At 25.3% G+C, this 19,890-nt stretch overlaps 3 protein-coding genes across 3 annotated transcripts; 2 read left to right on the plus strand and 1 right to left on the minus strand.

The window, feature by feature from the left end:
* Positions 1-526: 526 nt before the first annotated feature.
* Positions 527-3,198, minus strand: LOC123259235 (histone-lysine N-methyltransferase MECOM-like). The gene is made up of 4 exons (XM_044719575.1): positions 3,042-3,198; positions 2,393-2,796; positions 1,238-1,392; positions 527-782 (listed from the first exon to the last, which is right to left on the minus strand). Exons 1-4 carry the CDS (start codon positions 3,097-3,099, stop codon positions 626-628), a joined length of 774 nt encoding a protein of 257 aa, XP_044575510.1. The 5' UTR covers positions 3,100-3,198; the 3' UTR covers positions 527-625.
* Positions 3,199-4,318: 1,120 nt separating this feature from the next.
* On the plus strand, positions 4,319-10,571 carry LOC123259233 (cytochrome P450 4C1-like). Its single transcript, XM_044719573.1, has 6 exons — positions 4,319-4,675; positions 7,475-7,565; positions 7,732-7,917; positions 8,383-8,452; positions 8,527-8,896; positions 9,834-10,571. The coding sequence occupies exons 1-6, from the start codon at positions 4,394-4,396 to the stop codon at positions 10,371-10,373; spliced, it is 1,539 nt and encodes a 512-aa protein (XP_044575508.1). The 5' UTR covers positions 4,319-4,393; the 3' UTR covers positions 10,374-10,571.
* Positions 10,572-11,491: 920 nt separating this feature from the next.
* Positions 11,492-19,670, plus strand: LOC123259234 (cytochrome P450 4V2-like). Its single transcript, XM_044719574.1, has 6 exons — positions 11,492-11,844; positions 15,044-15,134; positions 16,784-16,969; positions 17,040-17,109; positions 17,192-17,564; positions 19,081-19,670. Exons 1-6 carry the CDS (start codon positions 11,563-11,565, stop codon positions 19,606-19,608), a joined length of 1,530 nt encoding a protein of 509 aa, XP_044575509.1. The 5' UTR covers positions 11,492-11,562; the 3' UTR covers positions 19,609-19,670.
* The last annotated feature ends 220 nt before the right edge of the window (positions 19,671-19,890 follow it).

The raw sequence follows: 19,890 nt of genomic DNA on the forward strand, positions 1-19,890 counted from the left end.
ATTTGATCAAGATTTTTAGATACTTTAGGGAAGCAGCGCCACCTACTTCAGCTGAGAAAAAAATTTTCTCACCTTGAGAAAATTTTCCTCTTGAATATTTGATACCCATTTTATATTATTCTAGCGTACAATTACACATAATGAATGAAAAAAAATGATTCAATATTATTTGATCTTCCCATTTGACATGTTAATCAATAAAAAAATTAATGAAAATTTACTTCTATCGAGATATTTAATTTTTTGGAGCAAGAGAGAAATTTTCTCAAGACAAGAAAATTTACTTCTATCAAGAACTAAATTTTTTGGAGCAAGAGGCTGAATTTTCTTAAAACAAGATTTTTTTTACTTAAATAAATTTTCTTGGATCAAGATACGTATTTCTTAAAGCAAGAGAATTAATTTTGTTGAAATAAGTAAAATTTCTTGTCAAAAAAAATTTTTTTTTTCGCTCAAGAAAATAATTAGGAAGAAAAATATTTTCTTGGCTCAAGTGAACCTTTTTTTCTGTGTACTAACCAAAAGAAGATAAAATTTTAAAAAATGTATTTATTAGAACAAACAATTTACAATTTATTAATAGTTATCACTATGATTTAAATATTATTAATTTTATTGTTTTATATTAATCTCCGCGTTTTTGTGACAAACGATATTTGCGACAAGCTTCGGGACAATGACGATCTAAATAACGTCGCTGAGAAAATGCTTTCAAGCAAATTTGACACTTCCACTGCCATTCGTGATGATTTCTTGTTCTTTGATGCGCTCGCAAATTGGATCTGTAAAATAAATTAATTCAATCAAATTAAAATATATTTCTTTATAATTAATTACTAAAATTTCTATTTGAAATAAATAAATTTAATACTAAATACTAACTAAATAAATTAATTAATTAATTTATATTTTATTAAACTTAGATACTAATGTGATAATCTACTACGAAATAAAATTTTGTAAAAATAAATTATTTAAATTAGAATTGTCTCAGAATAGAACCAATCATATTATGACTAACATTGTACTACTGGAATAGTAATTGGATTAATCCAATAAATTTAATTATGTGCTTCACTGTTGTTTGATAAAAAAAAAGAAAATGTCGATAATTGTATTTTGTAAGATAGTATAAATTGAATGCCGGTTAATTTTATTTGCAATAAAATTGTAGCATTTAAGAAAAATTGTAAACTGTAAATTATAAAATTAATTTAACAGTTATTAATAAGTATACCTGTCAGCAAATGATTTTTGACAAACAGGACACTGGAAAGGTCTTTCACCAGTATGAAGTCTCAAGTGTCCTTTTAATACCCAGGGACGATCAAAACTTTTATTACAGTAAGGACAATAATGCAAGACCTTGTTTTTTTTACTATTTTTTCTGTTCTGAAAAGTAAAAATTAAAGGTGTTAATTATGATACTAAAATTGAAAGACATTTGATGATTTTTTTAACAAATAAATTAGAGCAAGAAAATTTTTTTGAAAAATTTCATCTTTAGAAGCCCTAAAAAATGATAAATACAATTTTTTTTAAATAATTTTCTAGACCTGGTTTATTTAAAAAAAAAAAAATTAAAAAAATTGGCAAGTGTCTGCTAATTTCAGTATAAAAAAAAATGACAAAAAAAACTGACATAAAAATTTTAATAAATTAAAAATGAAATTTTTTAAAAATATTTTCTCGGTACTAATTTATTTGTTAAATAAAATAAAAAAATAATCAAGTGACTGCTAATTTCTATTTCAAAATAATAATACTGAATTGAGAGACATCCGATAATTTTTAGAAATTTTGTAACTTATAAATTATAGCAAAAAAATTATGATACTAAAATTAGCCGACGTTCAACAATTTTTGACTTTTTTTTATTAATTAAATTAGAATTAAAAAAATATTTTTAAAAAATTACTCGTATAGTTATTAAAATTTTCGACATGTGAAATTTTTTCTTTTACTTTTTTTATAATAATTTTTATAACACTAAAGTTTACCGACGATTTTAATTTTTTGATTTTTTTTTTAATAATTAAATTAGAACAAAAAAATATTTTTTAAAAATTGCACTTACAGTTTTTAAAGTTTTTTACAAGTGAAAATTTTTTTTTATTTTTTTGTAATCATTTTTTCAATAAAAAAAAATTCTAAAAATTTTTAAATGTCGGCTAACTTAATTTTCATTAATTTTTCAAAAAAATAAATTACAAAAATTTCTAAATGTCGACCAACTTAATTTTCATAAAAAATTTTATTTTAAAGTTCTAAAAAATCATAAATGCAATTTTCTAGACCTAATAATTAATTATTAAAAATAATTAAAAAATTACCAAGTGTCTGCTAATTTCACAGTCATAAAACAATATGTACTTAACCAAAAAATACTTACCTCATCACTCTGAATTTCTTTTCCAGTAATATCTAATTGATTTATATTATTAAAAATATTATCACTAATATCTCTCTTGACATACTGGATCTCTGATTTCTTTTCCGTATAATTATCAACAATTTCATTTTGATATAAACTATAGTTATAATTATTTTCCAGGTTAAACTCATTTATTCTACGAGTCGAATAATCATTATTGTTATAATCATCAAATTCAACGAGATTTAATCTTAATCCCAGAGGTACTTGATCACTCAGTAAGTTATTTTTATTAAAATAATATCTTGTCATAATTGGCAAGGATGAATAATTAATATTGTTACTTCCTTTAGCTTCTTTGACGTTCGACTTCTTCTTGGAGATCCCTGACACCGACGCACTAATGTATCGAGGTAATTTATCTGCAAGTAACAAATAAAAATAAAATGACATTAAAGTTAGCAGTCTTGAAAATTTTTTAATTTTATAACAAATGAATTTGTTTTGAAAAATGATTTTAAAAAATTGCATTTTTAATTTTTTAAATGTCAATTTTTTTTGCCAAAATTTATTTGTTTAAAAATTATTAAATATCTGTTAAATTAATTTTCATAAAATAAAATTTATTCACTTTAAAATCTGTCAATAAAATCACTGTAGATCTCACCTCCATAACGATTTTCTTTGTGATATCTCACTATCGACTTCATCAAACAGCGTGGCATATTATTGTTATTTATTAATGCTCAAAAAAATATTAATATTTATTATTATAAATAATAGATTAATTTTTTTTACAATTATTAATGAGTGTATAATAACGAGTGACTAACTGTGCCGAGTTAAATCACTTAACACTCAGTAGACAGTCTGTCAGTTGTCTTTTGTTTTTTTTTATTTTTAAAATTTTACTTTACAAATCTATTTTTTAAATTATTTTATTTTATTATTATTTATAAATTTGTGATGAAAAAAAAATTTACCAACATATTTAAAAATTTAATTTTTTATAATTGTAAAAAAATTAAAATTAATTTTTATTTAGCAAAGAAATTTTTTCCAAGAAAATTATTAAAAAAAAAATGCATTTTTAATTTTTTTAAATTTCTTCAATTTTTTTTTTGTCTATAATTTATTTGTTTTAAAAAAATTTTTTTAATTATCAAACTTGTGTTAAAATAATTTTAATAAAAAAAATATCATAAAAAAAATATTATTTGTAAAGTATTTAAAATTATTAAAATAATTTATCTGTTATGGATTTAAAGAAGGAATTTATTGAAGAATAATATTTTTATTTTATAAAAATAACATTATTTTCGTAATATTTTTAAAAATAAAATATACATTCATAACTTGTTCAGTATAATAATAAAAAAAAAAATAATATTTACTTTATTTCTATATGAAGAATACTAAACATAATTTTAATGAAGAAAAATTATTGATTAGTTCTAATCAAATAAAAATTAACTCAATTTAAATTTTTAGAAAAAAGTTTTTTTTTTAATTAAAAATAACTATTGATAAAATAATAATTTAGGACAATTATTAATTTAAATTAATTCATATAAAATATATTAACCACATAGACGTAAATATCAATAGTGCGGATGGAATAAATATTTATTGAGGAGAGTATCTATTAAGGCAAATCATAAAATATAGTGATATACTAACTAATTAAATTTCCTCATTATTGTAATTCATGTAATTATAAATGCAATGCATTAATTAACTCATCAAACTTAAATCTTTTCATTAAAGATTATAATTTATCATAATCAATGTTTGATTGCCGAATATGTTATTCTTATTGAAATATATAAAAATATGCTGAAGTATATCGCAATCAACCAATATTTGGTTTTAATTTGAATAAGAACAGAAAGTTATGAAATGAGGGAAATGGGATAAAATTATCCATCAGTATGCAATTAACATTTTACTGTCATTGAGATTAAATTTAATTAATAATAACTATTATATAATTGATTCATTAGATTCCATTCAAGTAAAATGGAATTATTAGTATCATTTACATTAGTGATCGTGTTAATAAGTGCGCTAATTAAATTAATAACATATCATTACAATAGATTGGATTTATATAGAGCTGGGAATAAAATATCAGGACCTACGCCGGTGTTACCAATTATTGGAAATGCTCATATTTTTTTTGGTAGCACCGAAAAATTTATGAAAAGACTTATGTTATTAGATAATTACAAATTTTCACCTATTAGATTTTGGCTTGGCCCCAAATTGTGTATTATTTTATTTGATCCTGAGCAAATTAAGGTAATCAATTGGTCTAATGCTTTTCCGTTGAGAAAATTAAATTAATTATGATACTCAAAATTTTTATTATAAACAAGCTGACCCGGTGAACTTCGTATCACCTACAATTTATTTTATTACACCTTTCGATCAGCGATTATCAATCTATAAACTCTAATCTACTTCTATAAAGAATTAATAGTGGCTGTATGAAGTGCGCTTAGAATTTTGTCAAGTTATTAAATTAAACTCGCTTCTCATTATCGCCTAAAAATTGAGCCCAAAAAATGACTACTGAATTTATGAAATTTTTTTTTTGTACATATACAGTTAAAAATTTTGCGTCATTGTGTAAAAAAATTTTGTGTTAAATACTTAACACTTTTATGTGTAAATTTAACATTTATTGTGTTAAATTAACACAGAAAAGTGTTAAATATTTAACATAAAAATTTTTAACATAAAATTTTTTGACGCATTGACGCAAAATTTTTTACTGTGTATATACAGAAGATAGACAATTAAATTAACAATTTTAGATCTGTTGATTTCCTTAGCTTAACTTTCGGGTTTTTCAAAAATTTTCTTCTTTCGAAACCATCCTTGAACTATAGCTAACAAAGCAAAAAGAAAATTGTTGAAATCGGTCCATTCGTTTTTGAATTTTAGCGAGACTAACGCAAAGCTATAAATTTTTATATATAGGTATAGATAGATTAATTGTGAAGAAAAAATATTTTTTTTTTTAATTTTTAACTGTGAAATTTTTTTAACTTTCCGCTAAGAAAAATTGAAAATTTTCAAAAATCGGGAAGTTATTATTTTTACCTCGTTTTTCGAAAATTGAGTTTTCATCAGATCTCGACGTTTTGAGGTCATATGAAGCTTCCCTGACTATTCCCGCGAGGGTGTCACTATGTCTGTATAATTCTCTGTAAGGATGTTTTTTGCTGTCCCAGGCATTTTTTTATTAGAAAAATTGTTATTTTGTTACTAAAAAAAATTTATTAAGAAAGTAAAAAAACATTTCTATTTGGAGCATTGAAAACTAAAATGAAATAAATTTTGGTTTTTTTGCTATAAATTCGTAAACCACCGAAATGACAGTCCCCTGGGCTGTCCCATTCCCAAAATTAAAACTTTAAGATTAAATTTTAAGTTATTCGTCCATAATATATAATTTGGTCCATAATGTTTATAAACTTAATTAGTTAACTAACAATCTTCTTAAATAAAAAGTACTGAAAATTAATTTGTTTCATTAAATTCAATAAACCAAAGTTTGTCCCAGGCATTTTAAGAACAGTCCCCTGCCAGAAGTTTAAAGCCAAAAAAAAAATCCAGCGTGTTATTTTACCTTTTGTAAGGTTTATAAGGATCTAACTAGCCTTGAGTTAATAAGCATAGAGCTATTAGCGCTTTATCGCCATTTTATTTAGTGTCAAAGCACCGTTTGTGCTGATAATATGTGTCTGGGCCACTTCAAAACTCACTCCCCTGGCAGCTATTTTTATTTATAATTTATTTATAAAATTGGATGCATAAGTCTTAATATTATTCTAATTAATGTAAACATTAATTGAGAACTTGAAAAGTTGAATGCATTAAAATAGTTTGCTTGATTTTTCTCAATTTGATAAAAAAAAATCAGTCCCCTGGCAATCAGTCCCCTGTCATGTTATATGGCAAAACATACACAAATATCGAAAAAGCAAAAATTAATTCGGCTGTTTATTTATTATCATTAAGCTTATAGTTTTGTAGCTCTTGTTAATTTTTTTTCTAATAAAATCAAAAATAATTTGGTCGGACAATTTTATACAGATTTAGGACATCCTTACAGAGAATCACCCATATGTGTGTGTCTGTGTATGTATGTAAACCTCTCATAACTTTTGAACGGCTTGACCGATTTCATCGCGATTGGCGCCATTTGATAAAGCTTGACCAAAATTAGATTTTGAATATAATTTGAGTGGATTTGGACGGGTAGATTTTGAGAAATCTAGAAAAAAAATACGAAAAAAATTTATTTCAAATCTGGTTTTTTTGGAATAACTTTTAAACGGCTTTACCGATCGATTCCAAAAAACCAATCAGCTCTTCACATCAAAAAACCACGTCGATCGCCGCCAAGCCGGTCAAAATCGGATGATTCGTTCGTGAGTTATCGTTGTCGAAAAAAATTGAAAAAAATTTTTTTTTCAGAATTTCTTTGAAATTTTTAGTCTCACCAGTTTGCGCTTTAAGATTCTTCAAAGAACTCAAAAAACTGCGTTTAATGCCGTTGATTCATTCAAAAGTTATTGCAGTTTGAAAATTCAAAAAATAGTGTTCTATGAAACTCCTATCAAACTTTTGAGTTCTGAGAGCTTAAAAGAATACAAAAACTATATTTTTGAGCTCGAAGAACTCAAAAACAAAATCTGTGATATGTTGAGCGCTTAGGTATGGAATTAGTGGGAAGTTGCAAGGATGGCCTTTAGAGTCAACCGTTTTCCTAATTTTTTTTGATAATTTAATGATTATTAAAATCCAAAAAATTAAAAAATTTCTCTCAATTTCACCATCATAATTAATAATTACCAAAGACTTGATTCTTTAAAAATAAACGAAGTCTAAAAAAATATTTTTAAAAAATTGCATTTATAATTTTTTAAAGTTTCTAAAAAAGTTATTTTTTAATAAATTTTTCTAGCTTTAATTTATTTGTTAAAAAAATTCTAAGAATTATCAGATATCTTAATTTCAGTATCATAATTTATAAAGTATTAGTTTTAAAGTGAAATTTATTAATATTAATTAATTCTTCATTTTCAGATAGTTCTCCGAAGTCAAAAAACCATTGAGAAAGATGATTTATACAAATTCTTCCATCCTTTTCTAGGTACAGGATTGATTACAGCACCCGGTAAGTCTATAAGATAATAGAATTAGCAAACATCTAAAAGTTTTGGAATTTTTATAGCAAAAAAAGTATTTTTAAAAATTTGCATTTATAATTATTTCAATTAATTAAAAATTCCTCAGATTTATTTCAGGAAAATAATAAAAATAGCCTTTGATTTATTTTTCAGAAAATAAATGGAAAGTACACCGTAGGTTGATCATGCCAACATTTAATCCTAAAATAATAGAATCATTTATCGATACGATGAATAAACAGTCGAAAATTTTGGTAAAAGTTTTGGAATCTGAAATTAACGGCCATGAGTTTAGTGTATTTCCTTATGTATCACGTTGTACTCTTGACATTATTTGTGGTAATTATATTTTTATGTAAAATTACAAAATAAAAAACAAAATTATTATAATACTAAAGTTAGCTGACATTCTTAATTTTTTTTCATTAATTAAATTGAAACAAAAAAAAATTTTTTTTAAATTGCACTTAAAATTTTTTTAAGTTTTTTAAAAATGAATTTTTTTTAATAATAATTTTTTGATTATAAAAATCTTTAGATGTCGGCTAACTTTATTTTCATTTTATTATAATACTAAAGTTAGCCGACATTTTTAATTTTTTTATTTATTTTCATTAATTAAATTAAAACAAAAAAATATTTTTTAAAAATTGCACAAATTTTTTTATGTTTCTTACAAATAAAATTTTTTTTTAATTTTTTTGTAATAATTTTTTCAATAAAAAAAATTACAAAAATTTTTAAATGTCGGCTAACTTAATTTCAATGTATTTGTTAAAAATTAAAATTACCATTATTTTTTAGAAACAGCAATGGGAGTGTCATCAAATGTACAAACAAATAGAGATTCATCTTACGTGAAAGCCATCGAAAGGTAAATAACGACCGAATAATTGAATTAAATCAATTAAAATAGGTATAATAACTTTCTAAATAAATTTAATCTAGATTAACGGTAATATTTGGCCTTCGAATGCTGAAAATATGGTTGCACTTTGATATAATTTACAAGTTTACAAAATTAGCAAGGGAACAAAATGAATGCATAAAGTATTTGCATAAGCACACAAATGACATTATTGAACAAAAACTTAAACAGCAGTCTGAAAAAATAAATGAAAAAGATGATGTTGCGCTGTCAGGGTTTAAAAGGAAGGTTTTTCTTGATTTGTTAATGGAATTGTCTAAAGAAGGAACTAAGTTAACCAACGAAGAACTCCGTGAAGAAGTTGATACTATGGTAGTCGCTGGTAATGACACTACTGCAACAGTCAATACGTTTACTATTTATATGCTTGCTAATTTTCCAGAAGTACAAGTAAGTTTTGGATGACTTAGAAATTAGTAGCCACTTGATCATTTTTTTATTTTATTTAACAAATAAATTAGTACCGAAAAATTAATTTTAAAAAATTTATTTTTTTTTAATTTCAATGTCAATTTTTTTTTCATGATACTGAAATTAACAGACACGATAACTTTTTTTTAATAGTTAAATAAACCTAGAGAATTTCATTTATAATTTTTTTGGAGTTTTTAAAAATGGAATTTTTAAATAACATTTTTTTGCTAAAATTTATTAGTTAGAAAATTTCTAAAAATTATCAGAGGTTTCTCAATTTTAGTATTATTGTTTTGAGTCAAACTTTTGACATAGAAATTAACAATCACTTGATTATTTTTTTTATTTTATTTATCAAATAAATTAGTAGCGAAAAATTAATTTTAAAAAATTTAATTTTTTATTTTTTTAAATTTCAATGTCAATTTTTTTTTCGTGATACTGAAATTAGCAGACACTTGATAGTTTTTTTTAATAGTTAAATAGACCTAGAGAATTTTATTTATAATTTTTTTGGAGCTTTTAAAGATGGAATTTTTTAAATAAAATTTTTTTGCTAAAATTTAGTCAGATTTTTTTTTTTTTTTCTATGATGCTGAAATTAGCAGACACTTGAAAATTTTTTTATTCTTCTTAAAAAATAAACCAGGTCTATGAAATTATTTTTAAAAAATTGCATTTATCATTTTTTAGAGATGGAATTTTTTAAATAAAATTTTCTTGCTATAATTTGTTTGTTAAAATAATTTTAAAAATAATAATATGTCTTTTAATTTCAGTATAATTTTTTTAAAACAATACCTTTTTTTTTGTTAAAAAAATTATCAAATATCAGCTCAATTAATTTTCATAGTTTTGGTTGTAATTGAATTTCATATTTTGACAATTAACTTAAAAATATTTCTGTTTGTAGAATAAATGTTATGAGGAGCTTGTAGAAATATTTGGTGACAAAATAACAGAAGAGACAGAAATAGAGATTGAAGATTTAAACCGAATGGAATATCTAGAAAGAGTAATTAAAGAAACAATGCGACTGTTTCCCATTGCGCCGCTTTTAAACCGGAAAGTAAACGGCGACTTGGATATAGGAGGAGGATACACACTACCAAAAGGCAGTACTGTAATCGTAGCAGCATTAAAACTTCATCCCTCTGCAGATTTTTGGGAGGATCCTCTTAGCTTCAATCCTGATCGATTTTTGCCTGAAGAAATCGCCAAACGTCATCCGTATACTTATATTCCTTTCAGTGGTGGCTTTCGCAACTGCATCGGCTTGAAGTACGCAATGATGAGCATGAAAATTCTCCTGGCTACTCTTCTACGAAATTATGTACTCGTAAAAGACAAGCTTGCTAATATTGAAGACATCGAAGTTAAAGCTGAAATCTTTATTAAAACCATGACTCCTATCACCGTGAAAATCAAGCGAAGACAACACATCTCTACATAGAAAAATTTTATTTTTATTTATCAATATCAATTGAAAGTGTAATTGATAAATTTTCGTCGTGGGTTTAACTCATGCATATTTATTAAATTAATTTATACAGCTGTTGAATCAGAAGAATAAATACTTAAATAATTAATTTAATTGATTCTCTTATCTTTGAGCAATCAAAAGTATAAGAAGATTGAGTCGGAATTTTTGCTTTAATTTCAAAATAATAATTAATGGCGATAAGTTTTTAATATTTTGGCCAAAATTTTGGTCGTATAAATCATTTTTTCAAATAAAAGTTCTTGAAAATTTAATTTTATAAAAAAAAAGTCTCTTATAATTTTTTCTTGAGACCAATAAAAAAGCCGCAATTTTAAAATTAAGATTTTACTAGTAATCTTGCAGTCATTATGTAACTGTCGTGATTTGTGAACTAAAAAAAAATTAAAATTTAGCTTTATTAAATAATGACTTTTGTTAAATTGCACTGTATTTTCTTAAATATTGACAATTTTAAAGATATAAGCTCATCATGATGATACACTCATCAAGAGCTTTCATTTGAGTACCCACATGCATTTTGATATATTTTTCATATATTCATATATATATATAAAATACTAGCGGACCCGAGAGACGTTGTCCTGTACACACGTCTTAAATTTAGAAATTTTAGGAATGAGCTTATATAGTTAAAAACATCATTAGTTAAAAATATGCAATGAGCATTCCTCAATAATTAAAATTTTCGTAAATGTAAGCCCGTTCTGATTTTATACTCATCGAGACCTTTCATTTGAGTACCCACATGAATTTTTTTATATATCTTATGTATATGATATTTATGAAATATATAAAATATATGAAAAATGCAAGTGGATACTCAAATGAAAGCTCTTGATGAGTATAACATAGGGATGAGCTTATATCTTTAAAAACGTCAATAATGAAGAAATTACATTGTATCTGGTCAACTAATGACAAGATCGATCTTCATTCAACTGCGGAAAATGTTATCTCTTCGCAAAAAATTAGGTTACCTTAAATCAATATTTATATAAAACTTAATTAATATAAAATTTGAGAAGGAAATTATATAAATTTATTCGTCAGTATATTATTAATATTCTGTAAAACAACTTCCATTAATTTAAAGTAATTATAATAATACCATCGCGAAATAAACTAGATAAATTTAATTATGGACTCATTATTATCAACGTTATTCGCAACCGCGCTAATAATTGTTCTGGTAATAATAATGATTTATCATTACAATAGATTAGATTTATATAAAGCAGGGTATAAAATACCAGGGCTTTGGCCGGTATTACCAATTATCGGAAATGCTCATCTTTTTTTTGGTAGCGTCGACAAATTTATTAGCAGAATCATTTTATTAGATGAATTTGAATTTTCACCGATCAGATTTTGGCTGGGAAATAAATTGTGCGTTGTTTTATTTGATCCCGATCAAATGAAGGTAACAATTTTATTTAATATCATCTTTTTAGATTTTTATGACAAATAAATTATTGTGAAAAAATTTTAATATTAAAATCTCCACGTCTAGAAATTTAAAAAAATTACAAGTGCAAATTAAAAAAAAAATTTTTTTTTAATAATTTACTTGCTATAAAAATTAAAAATAAAATTGTAATTACAATTTACAGGTAAAAATATAATTAGGGCCAGTTTTTCAATCCGGGATAAAATTTTATTCAATGCTAAAATATATCTATATATTTTAGATACATAGATATTAGGGTGGGCCAAAAAAACTGACTTTTTTTTTAGTCTCGAGTGAAAAAATGTTAGTTTTTGATATTTTAAGAGCCCTCTCCAAAGGACAGCTTAAAAAAAATTTTTTGAGGTCGCTCCAAATTTTTTTAAATTTCAAAAATTATCGAAAATCGAACTTTTTTTTTTATTTTTTTTTCTCGTTACGATATAATGTTATAGACCAAAAAAAAATAAGTTTCTGAAAGTTTCAGTTCGAAATTTAAATTTTGAAAGGTCGCTCATAATGTTTTTTTTTTTTTCTTTAATTAGTCATATCGCCGACTTTAACTGTTGGGAGTGGTACGGTGGGGTTTTTTTGGTTTGTAAAAATCTCAACCTACGCAGCAAACGTCAAATCTCAACCAAGCTGGTTTCTAGGACCAGCTTGGGATTCGAACCTACGCTTGGAAGTTGATTAAATAAAATTAAGGTAAAGTACCCAGTACTTGAACACTTATAAAAATGGGACTAGTACTTGAACAGACTTTTCAAATTGTTATAATACAAAATCCGTAAATTTATTATGAGTAATATGCGATTATTATAATTATTAAATAATACAGTAATTGATTTCTGTAAGTTTTTTCAATTATAAATCAAAACAATTATATTTTTATTAACTTAAAAGTTGACATGTCGAGAACCGCCGATAGATGCTATTTTTTTCATGAAAAAGGTACTAAATCGTAAACCGAACAATTAGTAAAAAAAACGGTATATCATCATTTTAAGTAAAAAAATTAGGAAAACGGTTGACCCTAAAGGCCATCCCTACAACTTCCCGCTAATTCCGTTAATACCTGGCCGCTTTTTTGAGCTCTTCGAGCTCAAAAGTACAATCTGTGTGTTGTTTTAAGCTCTCCGAGCTCAAAAAGATACCTTTTCTATGCTTTTGAGCTTTTTGAGCTCAAAAGTCTGATAGAAGTTTCATAGAACACTATTTTTTGAATGTTCATACCGCAATAACTTTTGAATGAATGAACCGATTTTTACGCGGTTGGCGGCATTCTACGTAGTTTTTTAAGCCTTATAAATAATTTCTAAGTTTCAATTGGTCAAACTAGAAATTTCGGAGTAACTCTGAAAAAACACTTTTTTCGGTTTTCTTTCGTTCACGATATCTCTCGAATGAATCAACCGATTTTGACCGTATTGGCGGCGATCGACGTGGTTTTTCAAGGTTGAGAGCTGATTAGTTTTTGAAATCGATCGGTTGAGCCGTTGAAAAGTTATCCCAAAAAAATCACTTCAGAAAAAAATTTTTTTCCTACTTTTTTTTAGATTTCTCCAAATTTCTCAAAATCTATCGGTCCGAATTGGTTAAAATTAACAGGAAATCTAAGTTTGGCGAAGCCCTTTCGAATGGCACCAACCGCGATGAAATCGGTTCAACCGTTCAAAAGTTATAAGAGGTTTACATACTTACACACACATACATACAGACATAGTGACACCCTCGCGGGAATAGTCAGGAAAGCTTCCTAGGACCTCAAAACGTCGAGATCTGATGAAAACTCGATTTTCGAAAAACGGGGTAAAACCAATAACTTCCCGATTTTTGAAAATTTTCAATTTTCTTAGCGGGAAGTTAAAAAATTGTACCATCTAATGAAATAGTCTTTTGTAAATAACATATATTTTTTGCAAAGACATAAACTATAATTTTTATATTAAATTTTAGCGTTCAACTATACCTCCAAATTTTCAAAGCGGTACCCGAAACTTGAACAGGCTGAGGCCGTATAATTTTAACAGCACTATAAATTTTAATAGGTTTATAGACTAGTGATCAGAATTGTGATTTATATTAATTACTGCAATTTAAATAAGTTTTATGATTAAAAATTAGTGTAGTTAAAAATTATTGAACGTTTTGAATGGAGTTTTTTTGATTTATAATTGAAAATTTGGTTTGTCATTCATAAAAAATGTAATTAAAAAATTAAATACAAATATTTCTCATTTTTAAATGAACATATTAAATATTCACAGTATTATTTTTAATATTATTCAATAATATATGTTATTTTTCTTTTGATATTTCAATAAAATGTTGAAAATTTTTGATGTGCCTATTGCCATATATTTTATTAGTTCAACTACTGCTCCCGGAGTGTTCAACTACTACTCCTTTCATAGTCTATTTTAAAACGTTGTCAAAATATAAATAATCAGTTATCTGCGTTATTTTGTACTTCAATCAATTCAAAATTGTTTATATTTTCATGAAAATCACTGATTTTAACTAATAATTACATCTTTATATATTAAAAGTAGGGTCAAATAAGTTTTACTTTGAAACCTGTTCAACTACTGGGTACTTTACCTTATTAAATTAAAAAAAATTATTTTTTCTATATTGTGCTCAATTTTTAGTTCATCTCGTGGTGTATTTTTATCGACTATTGTACTAATTAAAAAAAAAAATGCATAGAATTTTAATTTGAATAGTAAAAAGTCGCTCGAAAAATCTAAACTAATGCACTAATAAATGGAAAAAAATTATGGGCAACCTTTCAAAATTTAAATTTTGAACTGAAATTTTCAGAAACTTAATGTTTGTTAGTCTGTATAATTATACTGTAACGAGAAAAAAAATTAAAAAAAAAAATTCGATTTTTGACGATTTTTGAAATTTTAAAAAATTTGGAATGACCTCTTAAAAATTTTTTTTTGAACTGTCTTTTGGAGAGGGTTTTTAAAACATCAAAAACTAACATTTTTTCACTCGAGACTTAAAAAAAAAATAGTCGGTTTTTTTGGGCCACCCTAATAGATATACTGACAATAATAATTATATCTTGGATAAAATTTTATCCCGGATCGAAAAACTGGCCCTTAATGTCTAAATAAGCGAAATTTGATGTTTTTTTTTTTTTTTTTTTTTTTTTTTTTTTTAGGCAGTTTTTCGTAGTCCAAAAACTATCGAAAAGGATGGATTATATAAAATTCTACATCCTTTTATCGGCACAGGATTATTAACAGCTCCTGGTAAGCGCACACTAACAATAAATATGAAAATTAAGTTAGCCGACATCTAAAAATTGTTATAATTTTTTTTATTGAAAAAATTATTCAAAAAAAATTTCATTTGTAAAAAACTTAAAATGCAATTTTTAAAAAATATTTTTTTGTTCCAATTTCATAAATGAAAAAAAAATTAAAAAATTAAAAACGTCGGCTAACTTTAATATTATAGGATAAATACAATATTTGAAATGAAACTGAAGTTGGCAGACATCTAACAATTTTTTAGATTTTTATAACAATTAAATTATTATGATAAAAAATTTAATAAGGAATTCTTCATGCATAAATTTAAAAAAGTTATAAATGTAAATTTTTTTAATAATGAATTTTTAACTTCCCGCTAAAAATCTCAGATTTTCAAAAATCGGGAAGTTATTGTTTTCACCCCGTTTTGCAAAAATCGAGTTTTCATCAGATCTCGACGTTTGAAGGTCACAGGAAGCTTTCCTGACTATCCCCGCGAGGTTGTCACTATGTCTGTATGTATGTGTGTCTGTGTGTGTGTAAGTATGTGAATCACTTATAACTTTTGAACGGTTGAACCGATTTCATCGCGGTTGGTGCCATTCGAAAGGGCTTCGCCGAACTTAGATTTCCTGAGAATTTGAACCGATTCGGACCGATAGATTTTGAGAAATTTTGAAAAATCTCAAAAAAAATTAGAAAAAAATCATTTTTGAAAGTGGTTTTTTTGGAATATCTTTTAAACGGCTCGATCGATCAATTTCAAAAACTAATCAGCTCTTAACGTCAAAAAACCACGCCGATCGGCGCTAATTCGGTCAAAATCGGTTGATTCGTTCGAGAGATAGCGTGAACGAAATAAAACCGAAAAAACTGTTTTTTTCACATAACTTCGTCATTTCTTCTCGGATCGTTTTTGATGATATAGAATAATTTCAGAGGTTAAAAAACCGCGTCGATTGCCGCCAAAAACGTGGAAATCGGTTGATTAGTTCGAGAGATATCCTCGACGAAATATTTGGAAATAAGGATTTTTTCAACATAACTTCGACATTTTTTGGAATAACTTTCAAACAGCTCTACCGATCGATTCCAAAAACTAATCAGCTCTTAACATCATAAAACCACGTCGATTGCCACCAAGCTGGTCAAAATCGGTTGATTCGTTCGAGAGATATCGTGAACGAAAGAAAACCGAAAAAAGTGTTTTTTCAGAGTTACTCCGAAATTTCTAGTTTGACCAATTGCAACTTAGAAATGATTTATAAGACTTAAAAACTACGTAGAATGCCGCCAACCGCGTAAAAATCGGTTCATTCATTCAAAAGTTATTGCGGTATGAACATTCAAAAAATAGTGTTCCATGAAACTTCTATCAGACTTTTGAGCTCAAAGAGCTCAAAAGCATAGAAAAGGTATCTTTTTGAGCTCGGAGAGCTTAAAACAACACACAGATTGTACTTTTGAGCTCGAAGAGCTCAAAAAAGCGGCCAGGTATTAACGGAATTAGCGGGAAGTTGCAGGGATGGCCTTTAGGGTCAACCGTTTTCCTAATTTTTTTTTAAATTATCAGATGTTCTCTTACTCCAGTGTCATCATTTAAAAGTATTTTATAAAAATCAAAAATAAATAATGAATTTTATTAGCAAACAAATGGAAGATCCGTCGTAAATTGATAGTTCCAGCTTTTCACCCAAAAATACTTGAATCCTTCGTGGGAGTGATGAATGAACAATCCAATATTTTGGTAAAAATTTTGGAATCCCAAATCAACAAGGATGAATTCGAATTGTTTCCTTATATATCACGTTGCACTCTCAACATAATTTGTGGTAACTATGTTGCTAAAATTGAAACTAAAATAAAAATTAAATGAAAATTTAAAAAATTTTAAAAATTTAGAAACAGCGATGGGAGTATCTGTAAATGTACAAACTAGCAGAGATTCGACTTATGTACAAGCACTTAACAGGTAATTATTACTGACCCGAAAATCAGAATAAGTTAGATTTAGATCAACTTAATTTAATAATAATAAAAATTTAATTATTAAGACTTAAAGCAATATTTGCCCACCGAATGCTGAAAATATGGTTGCACTTTGATATAATTTTCAACTTAACAAAATTATCAAAAGTCCACAAAGATTGCATAAATTTTTTGCATAATCATACAAATAACGTTATCGAAAAAAAACGAAAACTATTTTCTGAAATAAAAAATAGTGAAGATGATGTTACGCAAACGGGTGGGTCTAAAAGAAAAATTTATTTGGACTTATTAATGGAAATGTCAAACGAAGGATCAAAACTTACAAACGAAGACCTAAGAGATGAAGTCACTACTCTGATAACTGCTGCTAATGATACAACTGCAATTGCCAATACGTTTTTTATTTACATGCTTGCTAACTTTCCAGATGTACAATTAAGTTTTGAATAATTGTTTTATAATTTTATAGCACTAAAAATAGTTTAATAAAAAAATCATTAGTGGAATTTTCTTAAAGCATTTTTATTATTTTAATTTATTATGATACTGCATTTAGCTGACAGCTGTTAATTTTTTTAATTTTTGTAACAAACCAATTATAATAAAAAAAATGCTTTTAAAAATTTCCATTAATAATTTTTTTTTAATTTTTATAAAATGATTGTTTTTATTAAATTTTTTCCATGAAAATTAATTTACCAGATATTTAATGATTTTAAGAATTTTTGTTTTATATAAATTTTGGAAAAAAATATGGAAAAAAAATTGACATGTAGAAATTTTAAAAAATTAGAAATGCAATTTTTTAGAAATAATTTTTTGGAATAAATTTTTTAAATGTTGTGACTGCCAACTTTAATGTCATATTTTTTTCACATTAATTTCATTGCTATAAATTTATTAAAAATTTTCTAATGTCATTTAACTTCAGTTTCTTCATTCAATTGATTTGTTATAAAAGTTTAAAAAATTGAAGATAGCTGCCAGCTATCTTCAGTATCATAAATTTTAATTATCCTTGAACTCCACTTGTGATTATATAAACTTACAAAATCATAACATCAAAGTTAATAGCCACTTGATAATTTTCTAATTTTATTTAATGTATAAATTTTTTTTGAAAAATTATTTATAAAAAATTGCATTTATAATTTTTTAAAATTTCTACATGTCAGCATTTTTTTTTCATTCTTTCTGCTATGATTTATTTGTTTTAAAAAATTCTAAAATTTATTAAATATCTGCTAAATTGATTTTTATTACAAAATCATAATGAAGTTAGCTGACAGCTGTCAATTTTTTAAAATTTTATAACAAATCAATTACAGTAAAAAAAGTTCAAAAAATACTTAAGTTATGCGACGTTTTTAATTTTTTGATTTTTTATTCATAATTAAATTAGAACAAAAAAATATTTTTTTAAAATTACACTTACAGTTTTTGAAGTTTTTTACAAGTGAAAATTTTTTTTTATTTTTTTGAAATCATTTTTTCAATAAAAAAAAATTCTAAAAATTTTTAAATGTCGACTAACTTAATTTATAACACTAAAGTTAGCCGACATTTTTAAGTTTTTGATTTTTTTCAGTAATTAAATGAGAACAAAAAAATATTTTTTAAAAATTGCACTTTCAGTTTTTTAAGTTTTTTACAAATGAAAGTTTAAAAAAAATTTTTTTGTAGTAATTTTTTCAATGAAAAAAAATTCTTAAAATTTCTAGATGTCGGCTAATTTAATTTTCATAAAATTCAGTGTTATACTTACAAATGTTAATTATTAAAATAAAGTTATCAGAAATTTTTTTTATTTAATAAAATTAAAAAAAAATTCCACATGCAGAAAATTTGAAAAACTATCCGTGCAGTTAAAAAAAAAAAATATTTTTTTATTTATAATTAAATTATTAAAAGAATTTTTTAATGTCTGCTATTTTTTTTTTTTTTTTTCTAGGAAAAATGCTACGAGGAGCTTGTGGAGATATTTGGTACCAAGACAAACGACAAAAAGGAAATAGAGATCAAAGATCTCAACCGAATGAAATATTTAGACCGAGTTATTAAAGAAACAATGCGACTTTTTCCTCCAGTACCAGTTTTGATCCGAGAAGTGAGCGATGATTTAGATATTGGAGGAGGATACACACTACCAAAAGGCACTGCTGCCATTTTATCAGTATCAAAACTTCATCGCTCTGCAAATTTCTGGGAGGATCCTCTTAGATTCAACCCTGATCGATTTTTAGCTGAACAGGTCGCACTACGGCATCCTTTTGCTTACGTTCCTTTCAGCGCAGGTCCTCGAGGGTGTATCGGCTGGAAATACGGAATGATGAGCATGAAAATACTCCTAGCTACACTCATACGAAATTATGTTTTTATCAAAGACAAGCATGTCAGCATCGAGGATATTAAAGTCAATGCTGACATTTTTATTAAAACTTTTGAGCCTATTAGTGTCAAAATTAAACTCAGACAATAGATTTCATAGAAAAACTCTTTTTTTATCAAGAAATAATAAGGTAAAATAAATAATCCCTAATTATTGACACTATTAGAGACAAAGTTATGTTTGATTTTTTTTAAGCAATCAAATATCAATATCGCTGGTAATGTCTCAAGTAATATTTTTACTAATCAATTTCTTTTTTTAAATCATAATCACTGATATTAATTAATTAATTTCAAATAATTAAATAGATTATCCGGATACACGAATTATTGACAGGTTAAAAAACTGATTGATCTAATTATTGACATACCT

The sequence above is a fragment of the Cotesia glomerata genome, linkage group LG2, assembly GCF_020080835.1.
Source record: "Cotesia glomerata isolate CgM1 linkage group LG2, MPM_Cglom_v2.3, whole genome shotgun sequence".
Lineage (NCBI taxonomy): Eukaryota > Metazoa > Arthropoda > Insecta > Hymenoptera > Braconidae > Cotesia > Cotesia glomerata.